Genomic DNA, 21,157 nt, shown 5'->3' on the forward strand with positions numbered 1-21,157 from the left:
CCTTCTAAAATATTGTCTTTATAGGTTTATATGTTGTTTGTCTTGATGTTCTTTTCTTCGACTCTTTGTTTTACTAATATACCCAATATATGTTCAGTGATACTTCAAATAGCATGTTTAAATAGCATTGATTTCTGGATTGTGTTTTATTTTTAGACTAGTAACTGGTGTTAAAAATGTATCTCTACATTAATGAGCCAATGTATTATGGTGTGGGCCAGGAAGTCCAGGGACACTTTTTGGTCCCAGTCCGCCCCTGGTAAAACGAATGGAGAAAGCACAGTCAAAGCCCGGGGATTCTGCGTTCCGCGGGGGGCCAGTCGTGAATAGCTGACACTCAGTGACAGCCAATGAAATTGAAGCATTTTTGCCGCTTTCCACGTGGTGTGGCGTTGCTTAAATAATAGTATAAACTCGTCCAGACCCTGGTTCGAATCCCGCTCTGGGTGAAAATGTAATAAATGTGAATCCTTTGTTTTACACTTTTTTTGCTTATGATTATCATTAAATTATAGCAACTGTGAGGTGAGTGCTAATGTGTTTCATAGCTTAAGCAAAGAAAATTCTCAATTGCAAACATGCATATAGTACTGAAACAGAACTTGATAATGTAATGGCTATATCGTGGCATTTTAGCGCATAACACCGGCACTTTGAGCACTGGCTGGGAATCGAACCCGGGCCTCCCGCATGGCAGGCGAATCATCTACAACTGAGCCACCAGTACCTTTATATAATTCGAGTGCATAAAAACAATAAAACGATACTGTTATAGGCTAACATCATACATTTTTTTAACCCCTTTTGCACACACGCGCGGGTGCGTTACAATAATAATAAATTCGGAGAACTACTACTACTAATAATAATAATTCTGATTGAAAATGAAGAATAAATACATATCGGTTTGAGCTTGACACGTTTATGAGCTCTGTCGCTTGCTGTCAATGGGCGCCTAAGAGACAACATTTTTCGGCTTCAGTAGACACACAATACTTTAGACTGAAACACGACTGCCCCCTACAGGTATTGAAGGGCATTTTCACAGCTTGCCGCGCGCAGCTGCGGCAAGTCGTGGGATCCCTTTTCCGAAAACATGCGTTTTTACAGGCCAGATCTGTAGGAAGGGTACGAAGCACCTGGCGCGTAACCTTTATTGGGGATTGGCCCTAGAGTGAAATCCCCTGGTTCTTATCCACAAATAAAATGCTCTCATGGGCAGAAGGCCCAAAGGTGTCACCGTGGATACAGCTGCCATAACAGCTAAGATCTATGAAAGTGATGGTCACTTTCCGGTCTAGCTTGATTTCTTTGAGGGTGTTGAGAGTGGATTCGAGACGAGCGGGAGACAGCTGTGCCCGCTTACGATCAAATCCCATGTGACACCCAATATGTTGTCCTCTGAACAGGAAAGAGCACGCTTTTCGTGGCGTTGGTTTTCAATCCTAAGAAACAAAGATGAGCTAGGATGACATGCTGATGTCAAAGCGCTAGCTACTGAGACTGGGCCAGCCAGTCGTCTATGTAATTCAAATACGGATGCCCTGGAGTCGTAAGCGCCAGAACTACATTCATGCAATTTTATATATGTGCGGGTAAGAGAGCTAGACCAAATGGAAGGACCCGATACTGGTAAGCTTCGCCCCCGAAAGCGACCTTAGGAACCTCCTGTGTTGTGGCAATATTTCTATATGAAGTAAGCGTCCTTCAATCGATTGTCTCAAATCAATCGCTTGGTAGGATTTGAGAGCAATCACTTTGACAGTCAACATTTTGAAGCTGTATTTATTTATTTTAGATAGCGGAACAGCCCGCGAAAATCTAAAAAATTGGACGTACCCCCCCGTTCCTCTTGGGAACCAAGAAATACCGACTGTAGTAGCCTGACTCACTGTCTGGTAGGGGAACATGTTTCATGGCCCCATTCCCCAGCAACTTCTGTCAGCAGATGCGCACTTTCCGGTTTCACGGAAGTGGAGACCACGCCGTTGAAACACGGAGGGTGATGTGAAATCTGCATCCTGTAGTTTCTCTCTACAGTGCTTAGTACCCAAGGAGATATGCTTGGCAGTGGTTTCCACGCTGCCAGTTTCTCTGAAAGGGGCAAAAGTCTCGGCGGCTTGGTTAAACGGGGGGGGGGCGCAATGTTAGATGTTCGGCATACTGAAACATGGCAGGAAAAAACGAAGAGCTAACACTTTATAGGAGACTGGTGTTGCCCGAAACACCAGTGGTGGCGGAGCAAAAACACCGACTTCCTGGGGTGCCAGGGAGAACACTTCATTCTCGAAAGGAATTCTGCATGCCTCTTCCCATTGGGGGGCCACCCGCATGGTCCTGGGCACATGAACCTCAGGGCTTCTTTGTGAAGAAGACAATATGCCAGTCTGAGCTCTTTTGAGGCGGATTGCAAAGCGCAGGCACGACGCACCCCAATCTTTACGAGGGGGTGTCTGGCTCAAAAACACTCTCCTTGTGTGTTTCACGCTTGCAAGCATCAGACCCGGTCGAGACTGGGTGGCCGACAGTCCCGACTCTTGAGCACGGCGGGGAAGGAATTTCCGAAGGCTTGTTCATATAACTTCGCCTCATGAACCTAGTGGCGAACGAGTTAACAACATCACCAAACAGGCCGGAAGGCGAAATAGGGGCATCAAGGAGGAATGCGCAATCCTAAAACCATTATGGTGTGCAATGGAGCACCAACCAGACCTGCTGCCTGAAAAGCTTTTCCCTCCAGAGAAGATAAAAGTCTACACAGCTTGAAAGGAAATATTAGCTTTTCAGGAAGGATGATGTCCCAGGAGAGAGATAGCCTGGAAGCGTCTCTTCTATCTGGGCATCATCATATAACCATGCGCTTCCTCTTCAACTATATTTAAACAAATAAATAAAGTAGATGGCAGGAAAACACAGGATAGATACAGCTTACTCCATGAAAGGGTTAACTCGTATGGAGATTGCTAAGAAAAAAGAAGAGAGCGTTGTTGAGGCTCCGCCCCCTGGCCACCCGACAGAACCTGCCGTCTAATGTTTTGTTTTTTTTTAAGTGCTTGGGTGCTATTTCTATCTCCGCGGAGCGGGAGAGAATGTTTATCCTTGCCCATTCACAAGAAGCGCAGCGAGCGCTTGCAAGCGTACAGAGGGATTTCCCGATCCAACGAGGAAGTGAGAGATAGGAGTTTTAAATCCGTCTCTCACAGCTCTGCTGGATACACGCGTTTTAAGCCCCAGAAATGCGCCGCAGCCCGGTGCTTCCCAAGGAATGCGGGGCGCGCGCGAGCACTTTAATCGAAGCAGTAAAGTGTAGAGATCACCCTCCGATATGTATTTATCAGACACGGAGGGATATCTCAATTAAAACTCTGCCATATCGGTGAGTTAAACACTTTCTTATTTTGCTGGTTTAAACACACACGCATACACAACAAGGTCAGTGAAGACAAAAGATTTGAGGAATGTTTCCGGTTCACTCCTATTTATAACCTGCAGGTGCGTCTCATTAGATGACGTCACCCGACCGAGGTTATATAAGCCAAAATTTGGCATGTTTGATACACACATGCTTCACAACCGGCAACATGACAAGATGTTTCCCATAGCGTTTTCACGCAGCATCGAGTGTAGCCTTTGAAAGGGAACACTGTTGTGACAGTTGTGCATCTGGAGATCTCTCCATGAGTCCGACAAACAATACACTTGGGCTCATTCTCATGTCCCTCACACGGCTAGACCAATTTTATGGTTTTAAACACCAACTAAACATTATTAAAAGTTGTCACATTATCGCTGTCAGTTTCTCTGATCACAGCCTGATTTTATGTAAAGCCAAATTTAACAATATTTAACCGAAGAGTGCATACTGGATTTTTAATACAACCTCGTTAGACAACCAAGCTTTTAGAGACAATTTTACTAAAAAAAAAAAAAAAAACTCAACAATAGTTGGATTTTGGCAAAATCAAAATCAGTTACAAAATTTTTGTATTAATCAATAAGTAAGCTACAAAAAGAAATGTTAGATTTTCAATCTAATATAACCCTTATTCAGACCCTAAAACAAAAATAGGAAAAACTTTCTGATCATCTGGAATCCAAAGTGTAAGGTGCTCTTGTAAGAGCACGCTTCCAAGACTTTTTGAAAGCACCTTTTAAATATTTTTTTCATTTAGAACAGAAAATTGGGCAAAGCCATTTTATTCACAATATACGCTCTGAAAATGGAGACATTTTATCAGTTGCTATTAATATTTGAAAAAGAGCTGCTGATTTTTATTTAAAAAATATATATACTCTTCTGAGTATAAAAAAATCATTGTGATTGAATAAGGTTTCTAGGAGAATCTGCTTAAAATTTCCCAAAATGCTAAACTTGACGGGCTATTAATGTTAAAAAACTTCACAAAGCCCTACGTACAGTAATATGAGTAAGGCCCCAGGCATAGATGGTCATCCGGCTGAATTTTACAAGTCCTTCTGGAGTATCATTGGGGAGGACATCTTAGAAATCCTAAATGACAGTTTAAATAAAGGTATACTTCCACTGAGTTGCAGAAGAGCAGCCCCAACTCTGTTGCCCAAAAAAAGATTTGACCGATATTAAGAATTGGAGACCTGTGTCGTTGCTTTGTAGCGCCATCAAACTGTTATCAAAAGTACTTAGCAAGGCTAAGAAACATTTTAAAAGAAGTCATACACACTGACCAAATGCACTGCATTCCTGGTGGATCTATATTTAATAATATCTCTCTAGTCCGAGATATTTACCATATTGCTGAACCATATGGGCTGAATATAGGTCTGGTTTCCCTAGATCAAGAAAAAGCACTTGATCAGGTAGAGCAAAAAATTTTTATGGAAAACTCTTGAAGCGTTTGGTTTTAGTCCTGATTTTATTAGGAAAAAAAAAGTTTTATACAATGACATTTAAGAGTGTGCTAAAAGTTAATAGTGGCTTGAGGTGTCTTTTTAAAATACACAGGGGGTTCAGACAAGGATGAATGCTTTATACCATAGGGATAGAACCCTTACTACTTAAGTTACAAACTGAACTTAATGGAATCACGATCCCCGAAAGAGAAGAAACTCTCTGTCTTTTAGTGTATGCTGACATCATTTTAATTTTGAACAAACAAAGAGACATCAATACAACAATCAAGGTACTGAAGGACTTTTTTCCACAAAAATAAACTAAGCAAAAAGTAAAGCACGTCTTATCGGGAATTGGTCTGATTATGTACCAACACTGCCAAAAAGACCTCTATGGACAAATGGGAAGAATCAACCAGCTAGAAGAGTACCTAGGTGACGACAAGTACAGTATACACAAAAAACTGGGAAGGATCGCTTGAAAACAATAAAAGGCTGGCTGGAAAAGTGGAAATACCTAACCCCCAAAATGTCCTACAGATGTCGCCATTAAAAACGCATGTTTCGAGAAAAGGGATCCCGCGACTTGCTGCAGCTTTGCGCGGCAAGCTGTGAAAATGCCCTTCATTACCTGTAGAGGGCAGTCATGTTTCAGTCTGAAATATTGTGTGTCTACTGAAGTCGAAAATGTGTTCTCCCATTGACAGCAAGCGACAGAGCTCATAAACGTGTTGAGTTCAAACTGTAAATACTGATATGTATTTAGACACACTCTGGGCAATTTGGAGAGGACGCAGGCATTGTATGTATGCCGCTTCTCCCCTACATTCTACATTGTATGTATGTATGCTGCTTCTCCACCTTCTCTACCGCTGTTTTGAAAAGGACAAAGAACATGCACCTGGGAGAGGAGAGAGAAAGGAGGGGAGAGGACACAGGCGTTTCGGACGCCAACCAAATGGCCATAAATGGTGCTGGGCCAAGTCTAAAGGCGCCCGGCACTACCTTTAAATACTCTGTTGAGTCTTAACTCCCGGCTACTTTCATCTTGCATCCCAGTCATAAGACAGCTTGGACTTCTTCGCCGACCCCGGTATATCCATAGAAGCCACCGAAAAAAGTTTGTCTATTTCCAGCATGGCGTTAATAAAATTCCATCCGTCTGGTCTGCAACAGCACGTGTCGCACCTGAGGGGCGTCATCAGAACATCAGCGTACCTGGATTACGTAGCTGCCACCCGCCCCGCCTATCTCTGAGATCCTCTAGTGCTGGGCGTAATGAAAATCGTGGAGTGGATTATAGTGTTTTGCAGAGCTTACAGAGACACGTACCAATAAATCTGTCGCCTGCTACTATGGAAATACTGAACACACAATCGCTTAATAATAAATCATTTATCATACATGATCATATCTTGGAAAAAGACTGGACTTTATGTGCCTGGTTGAAACTTGGCATAAAACAGGAGATTACACCCTAAAAAATGCTGGGTTAAAAACAACCCAATCTGGGTTGTTTTTAACCCAGCTGCTGGGTAACTATTGGACTAACTAAATGCTGGGTTAATTTAACCCAGCAAAATGGGTTAAATATTCAACCCAAATGCTGGGTCATATTTAACTATAATGCTGGGTTAATTCTACCACATAAATTGGTTAAATGTTCTACCCAGATGTTGGTTCATTTTAACTGGAATGTTGAGTTAATTCTACCTCACAAATAGGTTATTATTATTTTCATCTGTAAAAAAAAAAAAAAAAACTACCCATGTCTATTAAACAGTTAAATTACTTTGATATACTGGTTTATTACAAAAAAAAAAAAACTTAAAAGTTTTGCAAACCATACATATATGCAATAAACAACATCCTATTAAATGTTCATAGAAAAAACTTTTATTTTTCAAAAGCACAAGAACAGATAATCAACAGCGACATCATTACTATACTATTACTCACAATGGCAGAATGGAGTAATAACACATAGGCTGAGGCAGCTTCTACAGAGCAGGATCTCTTTGTGACATTAGATATCTTTTCTGCAGAACAAAACTATCCAGCCCTGGTTCCGCTTTAACATACAAACACTGTTTATGACTTTTCAAGTAGGCCTTGCTATTTCATAGCAACATTACAAAAAGTCCTATACAGGTGCACACTACTTTAAATAGTTAATGTCAAAAATATAAAATGCCTTGAAGCACACATCAATCGCTCCAAGTAGTGTGCATTGCTCCAGAGCCTGTCCCACCAGAATGACGAATGCCTGAGAGCAGCGCTGGACATTATCTCCCAACGTCAGGATGTACAGTAGGGGTACGGCCTTGACCCTTTAGCCTGCTGGAGGTATTCCACCATGTTGGTGCCAACCTTAGAAAGAAATGAAAAAAAGTAAAAAATTGGTTGAATAACAAAGATTAAACTGAATAAGACTATCAATTTAATGTGTAATAGGATTTATACTAAATAAAAAAATGACAAAGCTAGGGTATAGGTAACATGAAACAAAAACATGGAGACAGCTACTACCAAAAATAAAATAAGCAAAATAAGCATGGCTTTTGGGATAAAGCTCATATATATATATATAGTTGATATTGTGGTCTGTGTTGATTTTAAGCTAATTACCGAGGAGATGCATTGTTATCTGTACAGCTGACTGATAGTTAATTTAGTCTGAGTCACAAGCAACTTTGGTTAAAGAGGGCTACCTGGTTAGCTTACATGCAGCAGTCATATTTGCATACTACTTGCCAAAGGGGGAAAGGTGTAAAATATTGTTATAACTCGGGAGAAACGCGGGCGACTTTTGACCGCGGAGTAAATTACTAGCTAGTAAAAAACGGGAGGGTTAGCAGGTGTGTATATTTGTGAGAGGGTCAGTGTTTTGTAACACCCCAGCATTTTATTGTCTCAAACAGTGAGATTAATAAAGTTCTAATGTTAACTAAATGCTAGCGTCATGCTAATACTACAGTTACAGTTTCGTCACCCTGCAAACATTCTACAGAGAAAGATAAAAGCTCAGACATCTTATCCGTTTCCTTCATACACTGGTGGGGTTCTTTGGCTAACTATAGCAGCTACTGTCAGCTAAATTAACTTACCTCAGACCAGCCTGAAAGTTTAAGTGTAACCTTAACACGGTAACAGTAATAAATCTCACATATAGTAATAATTTTTCAGTCATATGTGACTTAGGTGAGTGAACATGTGTATACAGACCTTGTATTTAACGTCATTTTCCCTTAAATGAACCGTCATCAGCGGTGTGGGAGCTCAAGAGAGACACGAAGCTCTGACAGCCGCTAAATCTACCGGTGAACTTTGGGGGAGGGGCCAATCAAACTTTAACCCAGGAGCTGGGTTACACAAAAACTACCCAACTCTCTGTAAATAACCCAGGAAAATGACCCAACAGAGGCAACCCAACGCTTGGGTAGAAAAAACAACCCAGCGTTTTTTAGAGTGTATTCATCACTCAATGAAGCCTGTCCTCAGGGCTACTGTTATTTGGAGAAAGCTTGCTGCACTGGACGTGGAGGTGGCCTGGCTGTTATTTATCGGGATGATCTGAAACTTTCTCCTTTGCCACTATCTGACTTTATCTCTATGGAATGCTTAGCCTTCAAATGCAAACCTCCATACTCAATAACAGTGCTGCTTATATCGTCCCCCCAAGCCTCACTCCATATTCCTTCATGAAATGCATGATTTATTTACATCATTCTGTTCTATGTCAACCAACATAGTTATTGTTGGAGATTTAAATATTCATGTAGACGATCTCTCTTGTCAGCTTTCAACAGAATTTTTGAGTCTGCTTGACTGTCTTGGTCTCCAACAGCATGTGAATGTCCCCACACACACTAGGGGGCACACTTTAGACCTTGTCATTACTGACTCAGCCCCCATCAAAGGCTTAGAGGTCTATGACCTGGGTGTGTCGGACCATATGGTGATATCTTTGGCCTTCACGTTCTTAATGCCTATTACTAGATCCAAGCGCCAAATGTCTTTTCGAAACTGGAACTGCATTAATCTAACCTCGATGGCTGCAGAAAGAAACAGCTTTATTTACTTCAGTCATAAATTCACAATCACATTCCAGCTCTTATTCCCAGCCGTGGTCAAATAATTAATGAAATAATTATTTAATGCTGGACATAAACTGCAAAAAACATAATGAAAAGCCCTAAGCACTTTTGTGTTCATAAAATAATATTTACCTAATATGATAAGATTTTATATATATATATATATATAACCTTAACACGGTAACAGTAATAAATCTCACATATAGTAATAATTTTTCAGTCATATGTGACTTAGGTGAGTGAACATGTGTATACAGACCTTGTATTTAACGTCATTTTCCCTTAAATGAACCGTCATCAGCGGTGTGGGAGCTCAAGAGAGACACGAAGCTCTGACAGCCGCTAAATCTACCGGTGAACTTTGGGGGAGGGGCCAATCAAACTTTAACCCAGGAGCTGGGTTACACAAAAACTACCCAACTCTCTGTAAATAACCCAGGAAAATGACCCAACAGAGGCAACCCAACGCTTGGGTAGAAAAAACAACCCAGCGTTTTTTAGAGTGTATTCATCACTCAATGAAGCCTGTCCTCAGGGCTACTGTTATTTGGAGAAAGCTTGCTGCACTGGACGTGGAGGTGGCCTGGCTGTTATTTATCGGGATGATCTGAAACTTTCTCCTTTGCCACTATCTGACTTTATCTCTATGGAATGCTTAGCCTTCAAATGCAAACCTCCATACTCAATAACAGTGCTGCTTATATCGTCCCCCCAAGCCTCACTCCATATTCCTTCATGAAATGCATGATTTATTTACATCATTCTGTTCTATGTCAACCAACATAGTTATTGTTGGAGATTTAAATATTCATGTAGACGATCTCTCTTGTCAGCTTTCAACAGAATTTTTGAGTCTGCTTGACTGTCTTGGTCTCCAACAGCATGTGAATGTCCCCACACACACTAGGGGGCACACTTTAGACCTTGTCATTACTGACTCAGCCCCCATCAAAGGCTTAGAGGTCTATGACCTGGGTGTGTCGGACCATATGGTGATATCTTTGGCCTTCACGTTCTTAATGCCTATTACTAGATCCAAGCGCCAAATGTCTTTTCGAAACTGGAACTGCATTAATCTAACCTCGATGGCTGCAGAAAGAAACAGCTTTATTTACTTCAGTCATAAATTCACAATCACATTCCAGCTCTTATTCCCAGCCGTGGTCAAATAATTAATGAAATAATTATTTAATGCTGGACATAAACTGCAAAAAACATAATGAAAAGCCCTAAGCACTTTTGTGTTCATAAAATAATATTTACCTAATATGATAAGATTTTATATATATATATATATATATATATATATATATATATATATATATATATATATATATTGTTCATTTATGTCTTCTGATGATTGCGACACATTTTTACGTTTTAAATACGATATGTTGGCATATTCACAAAATCAGGACATTCGCATAGTTAACACTATCAGATTATAAGGTAGCCTACTATCAGGTAATTAAATTTTTTTTAAGACCATTTAAACCGAGGCATTGGCATGTCTTTTATCAATTTGTCCCTGTTAAGACATTACAAAAACCATATAAGAAACTTACTATAAATTATAAAGCACGAATTTAGGCATCTCATTTCATCCTTATGAAAATAATATGAAGCACATACATTGAATATGAGACACGCATGCGGACACACACAAACACCACATATGTGCCTGTCTAGAACCGGCCCTGGCTGTGAGTGCTTATGACAGATACGGGAAGACATTTCCGTTTGGAGATAGCGTGGAATTATTAATTAAGAAACTTAAAAGGAAATCAAAAGAAAACTGAAAACACAAAATAGCTCTGCCATCTACGCGAGAACGGACGGAATTCTGGAAACTTAAACAAAAAACTAAAGATGTTCTCGGAGCTTATGCCCTTACCGAGGATTTATAGGAAGAGAGAGAGTAGAGTTTGTGCTTTGTGCACTTTTACCTGAGAGTTCCAGAGTATTCACGCACCCATCGTATCCAAAATAAGTCAGCAAGGTATTGAATTTGCTTCCACTTGCGACATGCATAAATGTCCTCTATATATATATATATATATATAAGAAAAAATGTAAAGTAGGTTTTTCTTTATTGTTTCACAATAAAGTGTGTTTAAAACATCACAAACCTCTCTCTCTCTTTCTCTCTCTCTCTCTCTCTCACCCTCTCTCTCTCACGGCAGATGTGTTGTTATTTCTACTATTGCTCCTGGTGGGTCTGCAAATTATACTTGCAATATGAGAGGACGTTATGTCAGCGTCATTCTTCCCAACACTTTTCAGTATCTTACAATTTGTGAGCTGGAAGTCTATGGAGTTTCAGGTTATGCTTTTTTTAAATATTCAATTTACATTTTCATATACATTTAATGTCATATTAAGTTTGACAACAGTTGCTAAATATCAACATTGTTGACCATTTGTAGTGCCTGTTATTAAAAGGGGATTTCTGAAATTAAAGATTAAAAGCAGTGACGATCTCAACAACCCTACCATGAAAGACAACATTCTTCAAAAGGTCTCTATTTGGAATAAACATTTAATAGGGTTTAAGTGTACATTAGGTAACATACCTTGTACTGTAGCTACACCCACTGATTATTACTAATTGTATTACCTTAGTTGCACAGCATAGCTTCTTGCCTCTTTAACCCATGCACACCCATTCCTCCACCATGCTGGTGTCATTGCTGTGTTGAAAATGGTTCACCATCCAAAAATTATTTGTTTAGTGACAGTTTAGTGGTGGTCCTTTTTCACAAAGTAGAAAAACAACATTACATGAACTTTAGAAAATGCAAATGCATATGAAGTGTATTATATAGTACAATATTGTATATGTGAAGTACTGGATAGCACATAACAGTATGTTTTCTCTATAGATAAAATCTGCCAATCTTCAGTCATCGATTTCTCAGATTCGCTGGACAATGGAACCAGAAATGGAAACAGTTAATAAAACTTAATAGTGGTAAGAAAGATGATTTAAGGAAAAATGTTACTTTTTTTCAGATAATGCAAATTATTAGCCTGCACCAAGCAAACAAAACAAATAAGGAGATTGCTAAAATTGGGTTAAAAGCTGTAAAACAAATTACAGAAGAAATGTTTGGGGGGGGGGGGGGGAACTCATGATGGAATGTTACTGGAGACCACTTAAACAGTTAAGTTTCACTGTAAGAAAAAAATCACCAGTAGAAATCATAGCTATCTTTAATAATGAAAGTAAGAGCATCTAACAAAGTAAAAGTACACCCCTCCACACACAATGTGACAAAAACTAAAATTATAAAAAAGCTGTGTTGCCATAACAAAACTACTTGCTAGTGAATCTAGATTTGCCATATTCCAGAATGATGGCCAGATCAGGGTAATTAAGAAGGCATAATATTTGATGCACCCATTAAGCATAATTCTCACTTATAAGCCTCTAAGTTTTGGTCACGTCTAGGCTCAGTAAGGCCACAGTGCTAACCAGTATTCTTCCGTGCCACTCAACAAAATACTGTTATGGAAATTGAATATGAAATAATGTAATACGAAAATATTATTTTGACCCAGATTTGTGAAACCTCTTTTTAAGTGAAAAGTGCAAAGTCCCGAAGCTTCTGCCATAGCTGAAAACTGAGCAACTGTCACAACCGTTTTTTCAGTTTTTTCCTAAAATGGTGTCTGCACCAGATGGTGCCGGTGAGGTCCCTCTTTTCTTTGTTTTTGTTTTTTAGGTTAGTTTTCAGCATTTTAAAACCAGAACAGGCTGAGGGCCCGTGCACACCACACACCTCTGCCTAGCACTTCACATCACCTGCCCCACCAGGGGCGAAAGGACACTAGACCATTGTTATATAAACAGTCTAGGACGGCTTCAAGGCACAATCTCGACCTCCGTTTGGGAAATATGATCATGCCGCAATCTTCCTCATGCCAAAATACAAACAAAGACTCAAAAAGGAAGTTCTGGTTCAGAGGGAGGTTGCGCGCTGGATGGACCAATCACTGGCCACGTTACAGGACACACTTGATGACGCAGACTGGGATATGTTCCGAAACAGCTCCGATGACGTCAGCGTGTGTACAGAAGCGATTGTGGGATTCATTGGGAAACTAGCGGATAATACCGTAGAAAAAAAGACTATCAGAACGTTTTCCAACCAGAAGCCATAGGTGGACAAAACCATTCGCGACACTCTAAGATCTCGCACCGCTGCCTACAATGCAGGACTTGCGTCGGGGAACATGGACCCGTACGAGGCTGTGTCTTATAACGTGCAGAAAGTGGTAAAGGCAGCGAAGCAGCGCTACGGGAGGAAACTAGAGACACAGCTCCAACAGAGTGACTCTAGGAGCCTATGGCGTGGACTAAGGACAATAAATGGACTATAAAGCACCAACAACCGGTATGACGACACGGACGTGACTCTGGCAGACGAGCTGAACACTTTCTATGCTCGCTTTGAGGCTGCAGCTAAAGACGCTAACGATGCTAATGCTAGCGGCACTAATGTCTGCAGACAAGAAGGCACTGCCAGCACTGGAAGAGCGTTCATCATCTCCGAGCATGACATGAGGAGAGCCTTCAAGAGAGTGAACACTAGGAAAGCAGCAGGACCAGACGGCATCTTAGGTCGTATTCTCAGAGACTGCGCAGACCAGGTAGCACCTGTGTTCACAGAGATATTCAACCTCTCTTTATCTCAGTCTTTATCTCCACATGCTTTAAAGAGTCCATCATTGTTCCTGTCTTGAAGAAACCCCATCCCGCTTTTCTCAATGACTATCACCCTGTAGCCCTCACCTCAGTAGTGATGAAGTGCTTTGAGCGCCTGGTCAGAGACTTCATTATTTCTTTACTACCCAACACACTGGACCCACTACAATTTGCATACCGCCCGAACTGTTCCACAGACGATGCAATCTCTCATCTCTCCACACATCACTCACTCACCTGGACACGCGGAAAAGAACTACAGCTCAGCATTTAATACGATAATTCCCTCCACACTCACCATCAAGCTGGAGCACCTGGGACCCAGCTCATCTATGTGTCAGTGGATCTCCAACTTCCTAACTGGCAGACCACAGGCAGTAAGGATGGGCGGACATGTCTCAGCCCCCCTCACTCTCAGCACTGGAGCCCTTCAGGGTTGTGTTCTGAGCCCCCTGCTGTACTCTTTGTACACCTACAGCTGCGTGGCCACTACCCACTCCACTGCCGTCATCAAGTTTGCTGACGACACTGTCGTGGTCGGCCTGATCACGAACAACGACGAGACGGCCTACCTAGAGGAGATTGGAAATCTGAAGAACTGGTGCCAGAGTAACAATCTCCTCCTGAACATCAGCAAGACAAAGGAGCTGATAGTGGACTACAGTACAAAGCAGGAAAGACCAGACAACCGTCATTAACAGAAGCCCAGTGGAGAGAGTGGACAGCTTCAGATACCTTGATTTTCACATCACACAGAACCTGTCATGGTCCTGTCACATCAACACCATGGTGAAAAAGGCCCGGCAGCGTCTTTACCACCTCAGACTCTTGAGAGACTTCACTCTGCCCCCCAAGGTGCTCAGGAACTTCTACTCCTGCACCATAGAGAGCATCCTGATGGGAAACATCACTACCTGGTTCGGAAACAGCACCATGCACAACAGACGAGCTCTACAGAGGATGGTGCGATTAGCTGAGCGCATTATCTGCACCGAGCTCCCTGACCTGCACTCAATCTACATCAAGCAGTGCTGGACCAAGGCCAGGAAGATTGTGAAGGACCTTAGCCATACCAACAATGGACTGATGAGGTCTGGAAAGTGATTCCGCCTCCTGAAGGCCAACACAGAGAGACTGAAGAAGAACTTTTTCCCGCAGGCGATAAGGTCTCTCAACCACACCACCACGCAAAACTAACAATCTTTTCAACATCCAAAATTAACTGGACATTCATAGATACTATGGACACATTCATGCACACCTACACTTACATATTTTATGTTTTCATTTTCTGGACCATTGCACAAGACACTTTAATAAGTCACTTTATTAAGACACTTTTTATGCATATTTTTACACATTTATATTTCTATATTTTGTATATTGTGAATGTTCTTATTTGTACAGTATATTTCTATTTTTTATCCTAGTTAAATTTATTCTCTATCGTATTTCTTTTTATTCATATTTATTTCTTATTTATAAGCTTTAATTTTCTTTTTAAGGTTACTGGCGGACATATAAGCATTTCACTGCATATCGTACTGCGTATGACTGTATGTGAAAAATAAAATTTAAATTTTTGAATTTGATTTGAAATTAGCTTAATAAATCTATGGTTATGGTTTTTACTGTTAATTTTTATTGTGTCTTTCACCAAGTGTTTAAGTGATCGCCATCCAAGCTTTTCTTATGATAATTCTTCCAAAACATTTACAGTTCAGCATTAAGCTTCCAGGTTTCGATGTGTTGAATGTGTACCAGGGCTAGCTTAGTGGTTAAGGCATTAAGGCAAAGAAACAGGAGAATTTCTTTCGCAAGTTTCCAGGTGGGCTTTTTTTTATCTCAAACACACACCCGTCAAATGCACAGACCGAAGCCTTTCCCTTTATTTATTTCTGCTGCATCCATAGTAAAAGTGGACAAATACACTTTCATAATGGAAGTAAGCATACAAGTTCTTAACACGCTTTAGAAACAAAAACTTAAAAATCAGTTGGATGGTTGGGTTAGGTGGAAATAACAAACAGTGATAAAGGCAGTGAACACCAAACAGAAAGCATCCGAACACAGGGCAAAAAAGGGAAAAAATAAAAGCATAGAGCAGAGAACATAGACAAAAATCTGTGGCAATGCCAGGAACTGAGCATATACTTTGTGAAGAGACAAAGAAATAAAAGTGCTATATAGTAAACATGGTTAAGCAAGGTACATCAAAAAAATTACACATTGGAGAGGCTTGCATTCATTTATCTTTTTCTTATTAAAAAAAATATTATATCTGATTAAAACAAAACTGGTGACTGGATCATGAGAACTCACCCATGCTGCAACGACATGAACACCTGAAAAATGACTTTGGAGGTGTGGATTAGAGCTACTTTGACTAATAAAAACAACTATGTGAGTCACACACAGGACCCAGCAGACAAAGAACCCATGGCTACCAACATGGCCTTTTCAGATCCCTGTCCAACTGAGCATCCATGTGCTGGGCCATCTATAGAAACCCCACCCACAACCCACAGCACCTAAAAAATTTGCTGCACATTCCACTGTTGCCAGAAAACACAGCATATCCCATGCTCTGAGGGTCTGGGAGTAACCTTTAAATAACAACCTAGAGAAGAAAAGTTTACTCTTTTTCTGTCCTTTTGTCATGCTGCATCTGCCTGCTGATTATCAGTTAGTTTTATGCACTGGTTCCTGCTCTGTCTGTGACAAACCTCTGTCTGTTTTAGGGTGCTATCCCAGTCATTTCACATACTGTCGTTTTCTGTCTACAGCTGCATCTGCCTCCAGCCCTTACTTTTGAGCACAATACGCATCTCCAGTCCACCGGCAGCCTCTACAGAAGGTTCTCCTGTCTCCACCTGTGTTCTTTACCAAGTCCTTATTATCACTCCCTTACACATTTCATGCACCATTGTTGCCTCTTTACCATAACTATAGAAAAGAGGGCACTGTCAGTTAGCATATAAATATATATACATTTATCTGGTGTCTTGCATTTGGGTCCTTTTCTATGTTACATTAATAATTTAATTACCTTTATTTTCATTTTTAGAACAGTTGTATTTGCTCTGTAACACAAAGGAAAGGTTACCTGCATTATCTGAAGTTGTTTTTCTTGTGATATTTAATGTTTTTCATGACCTTTAACAATATTAGTTATTAAACACTTTAGAGTACACCAGTTTTCTCATTGTTTCAATTTGCTTCCAGTGGCTTAGTGATCGGAGACTCTTTTCAAAGATTTGTATCTTTTGGCAGTAAAGAAGGCGGAATGTGATCTTAATAAAGTGACAAGTAATGGACATTGTATGAGCTTGTCATTCTGGAAGTCCAGCAGTCAGCTGTCAGGCAAATTGCTGAATCTTTTTTGACACTTTCATGCCACAATGCATTCTCCAGGTTATATAATTGTTGAATCATTTTTTAGACAAATAGTTTTTTTCTGGAGAACATCAATGGGGTTTAAAGCCTCAACAAAAGTTTTAAATCCTTAGCCATTTTCCATTGTGAAAGACAATCATTTTTGCCAGCTTCTCATTAACACATCTGTTTGGCTGGGGTCACTCGTTTTAAAATAAAGGTGATTATTTTAGTTTAATTTGAGTTTTTGGCAAGACAGTGGGTGCTGCAGCAGAAGTACTTGGCACAGAACAAGACACTTTTTCATGGTCACTGGATGACCCCTGAGGCCCCTGAGACAAAAGTGCTCAATCTCTCTTCTACAGCAGCACAGATGTGTGGCCAGGTCTTAGATATATTTGCAGGTTTATTGTTTTACAAATTCTGCATGCAGCTTTGCAGTTTCCAATATCATTAAAATGCAGACAGATGCTGCTTCTTTTTCAATTTTTCTCAACGCGAATGTATTTAAATCTGCATCTCTCTCTGTCGCACTACACTTGTCTCTGGATTACCTGCTCTTCCTCCTTTTTTCACATAATGGTATGATCTCAGTCTTTCCTCGCATGTAATTGGCTGCATGGTGTGCCCATCATAATGAAGTCTTGGTGAAGATTCAGTTCTTTCTGATGGGACTTGGCTCTTCTCGTTCGCTACAAAGAATCGGCTTTTAGATCCATCTCATTCAAGAACGACACATCACTACAGTGGCTCAATACAAAACCAAAACCAAAGCAGGGTTTTAAATGTTTAAGCAATATTACACAACAAGAAGTGCTGGTATGCTTAATATCAGCTTTGCTCAAATGTGGCTGAAGACACATGGTTGCAACCCAAGTGCACAACAGTGTGACCTCCATATTTTTATTTACATTTTTAATACCTCAATAGAAATGTTGAATTATTTAATAAGCTACTATCTTTATGTAACAGAACATTATTTTTAACTTTTTTTTTTGTTTATGTTTTTGTCACTATGTAGGATTATTGACACAACCTACTGTCCAGACGTACAGTATTGTGGTGAACTGTTCTCTGATGCCTTGTGACTGCAGTCACTTAGTAATTCAAGCCTAAAAAAAAAACTTGCTCCAAAATGTTTTTTTATCTAAGCATTTAATAGCAAAAGTTGTATGGATTTCATATTAACTTAACACAAAGTTTGAGAACATGACGCGTAAATATCCTACATAGAAATGGAGCTATAAAAGAGTGAACTTGGGTCTGTCTTTGTCTTTTTACATACACCTATATTGCCAAACATATTCACTCGTCTGATGTTACTTTAGTAACATCCAATTCTGAATCCATAGGGTTTAATATAATTTAACCTTATGGATTAAGAACCCCATCCTTTGCAGCTATACAAATTTAAACTCTTCTGGGAAGGCTTTCCACAAGGTTTAGGAGTGGGCCAACATTATATTAGAACCTATGGATTAAGAATTGGATGTTACAAAAGTTCATATGCATGTGAAGGCAGGCGAGCAAATACTTTTACTGTATCAATATAGTGTAAATCAGGGTGTTGGCAGCCATAATTCTGTATGCACTGTGCATACATATTTTTAATATAATTTTTGTGGGTACATTGCACCTAAACATTAAAGGTATGTCAGTTTGTACAGTATATATACTATGAAATAAAAGCTAGACCCAACCAGACATTGTTCTTGACAAAAGTTAGTGTGAGGCACACCCACTCACTCCCTCACTCACTCATCTTCTATACTGCTTTATCCTGTATTCAGGGTTGCGGTGACCTGGAGCCTATGCCAGAAGGCTTAGGGCACGAGGCAATGTACACCCTGGACAGAGTACCAATCAATCGCAGGGCACACACACACATACACACACTCACACACGAATTCACACACTATGGGCAATTTAAGAACGCCAATTAGCCTAACCTGCATATCTTTGGACTGTGGGAGGAAACTAGAAGAAACCCACCACGCACAGGGAGACCATGCACACAGAGACGAGAATCGAGCCTGGCCAGTAATCGAACCCGGACCCTGGAGGTGCAAGGCGATAGTGCTGGCACACCTACTGTGTGACCACAGTAGGTGTGATCCACAAAATATAAATAAAATATCTAAATAAATATAATTATATATAAAATAAAATATTAATAAAAATAAAAAATCTTACACACTAAGAGTTCATTTAATCACATGTAGCTTTTATTACAGAACACAATGTGGTGGCCAGTTTTCATATAAAATTTATTTGAGTCCTGTGGGAACGAATTCCATTCCAATTACATTGATTAGATAATGGGGTCATTCAGTACATACAGATCATCAAATCACTTGATTTCATTGCCGCATGATGACCAACTGAAGAAACCCTAGATCAAAATACTGTATTCAGAGGCTTATACAATAGGACACTTTGCATGATGGGTGAATCCTGTATTTAGGGTCATGGGGGGCATGGAGCCTATCCCAGGAGATTTGGGGCACAAGGCAGGGGACACCCTGGACTGGGTGCCAATCCATTGCAGGGCACACTTGACAATACTGTTCTTGCAAAAACTATTCTAGAACAGTTGACCTTTATATCTTAAAATAACAATTGACTTTTGTTGTTGCCTAATTACCTAATGCCAACTACAGTTGGTGGACAACCAGAATGGTTATTACCATCGCGCTCACCGCCGTGGGAAAACGGCAGCAGGCAAAATAAATCAGTTTAACTTTAAAGTAATTTGTAAAATGACCGCCAGGTGGCGCAAAGTGAAATTTTTCACTCTACGCAGTTTTAAATAGAATTAAGTCATAACATTATGTTGTATAGAAGAAATACTACAGTGATTGTAATTTTCACATCTGAGACCTTTATACAACAAAAATGAAAAATCTGAACCAGAGATGTTGATATTTATTGTGTAATAATGAGTCAAAAAAACAAACATTAGTTAAATGTTGGACAGAATATCAAGTTCACTAGCTGATAATTTTATTTGTACGAAAGAATGAACTGCTATATAGCCTATCCCTGTTTAAATTGGTTTACTGTTATTTTAAAAAATTAATTCAAAAATGCATCAAACTTTAAATATAGAAATAACTAGTGAAATAGCCTTTCAGAATAAAACATTACAATAACTTAAAAAAGACGCAATAAAAATGCTGTGTTGTTTCTGTAAGCACATCCTTAGGTGGTTTATGCTGGGTCAAAATTCTGGGTTATTTCGGGTACTTTAAACACATTGTTGTGTTGCTCATGTTGGGTCATATGAGATGTAGTGAGTCATTTACAAATTAACACCTGGTTGGGTTATTTTGACCCAACAACTTGTTTATTCTTTATTCTCTGTTTTCTCCAAACGGCAGCCTGCAAAATGTTTGAAATATTACTGTTATTGTGTACAAGTGTAGTTTTCGGAGATTTGAGCTTTAGGAAATCTCCCGGCGCTCTGCGCATAACACCGGCCCAACGCAGCCTCGGAAAGAATTTCTAAATTGGGCTATTGTTATTTACTTACAATATTTGTTAATTTAATTTAAATGAGGTTTGGGCTCATGGTTTGGTATCTGTAATAGGTTTGAGCCTATTTGCACGGGTAGCACCATGAAGCATGGACATGAGGCGAGGTCTTATGGAAAAAGGGATAATTTATTTAGGTAAAATTGTGAAGGAAAGGATTAAAGGAGGGAGAACGAAAAGAAAGGGGAAGGGATGAAGTGCACGTGTAGGTCTGGCTGGCATGCGGGCACACAGCTGGCGACAGGTGGCGGTGGGGCAGAGTGGCAGAACGGAGCACGCAGAGGCAGCGTGCCTGCATGAAATAAAGGCGCTGTGGGAGCGCGAGGATTAAAGGGCGGATTTCCAGTGTCCTGTTTAAAGTTTCAGGGGCAGCAAGGAAACTCACTCTGACCATTTTAATAATTCAGTGATAAATTAGTGATTTCCTTGGTTTCGGCTGTGCTGAAGGTGATAATGTCATCTTGTCGTCTCCGCACCAGTGAGTGCGCCTACAATTCATATTTTATATGAATGACATAATCTAATAATTAGTTTTTTATTAAGTTATATAAAAGCAGATATTTCGCTTCCTATA

The 21,157-nt window shown here is 40.1% G+C and overlaps 1 protein-coding gene across 1 annotated transcript in view; it reads left to right on the plus strand.

The window, feature by feature from the left end:
• Positions 1-16,547, plus strand: part of LOC128508426 (fucolectin-like) — a 32,918-nt gene extending 16,371 nt beyond the window's left edge. The window contains exons 3-6 of the mRNA XM_053479768.1: positions 11,150-11,289; positions 11,393-11,484; positions 11,849-11,937; positions 16,461-16,547. Of these exons, the coding sequence (XP_053335743.1) occupies positions 11,150-11,289; positions 11,393-11,484; positions 11,849-11,932 (316 nt within the window). The 3' untranslated portion in view covers positions 11,933-11,937; positions 16,461-16,547. The remainder of the gene's footprint in view (positions 1-11,149; positions 11,290-11,392; positions 11,485-11,848; positions 11,938-16,460) is intronic.
• The last annotated feature ends 4,610 nt before the right edge of the window (positions 16,548-21,157 follow it).

The sequence above is a fragment of the Clarias gariepinus genome, chromosome 20 (genome assembly GCF_024256425.1).
Source record: "Clarias gariepinus isolate MV-2021 ecotype Netherlands chromosome 20, CGAR_prim_01v2, whole genome shotgun sequence".
Lineage (NCBI taxonomy): Eukaryota > Metazoa > Chordata > Actinopteri > Siluriformes > Clariidae > Clarias > Clarias gariepinus.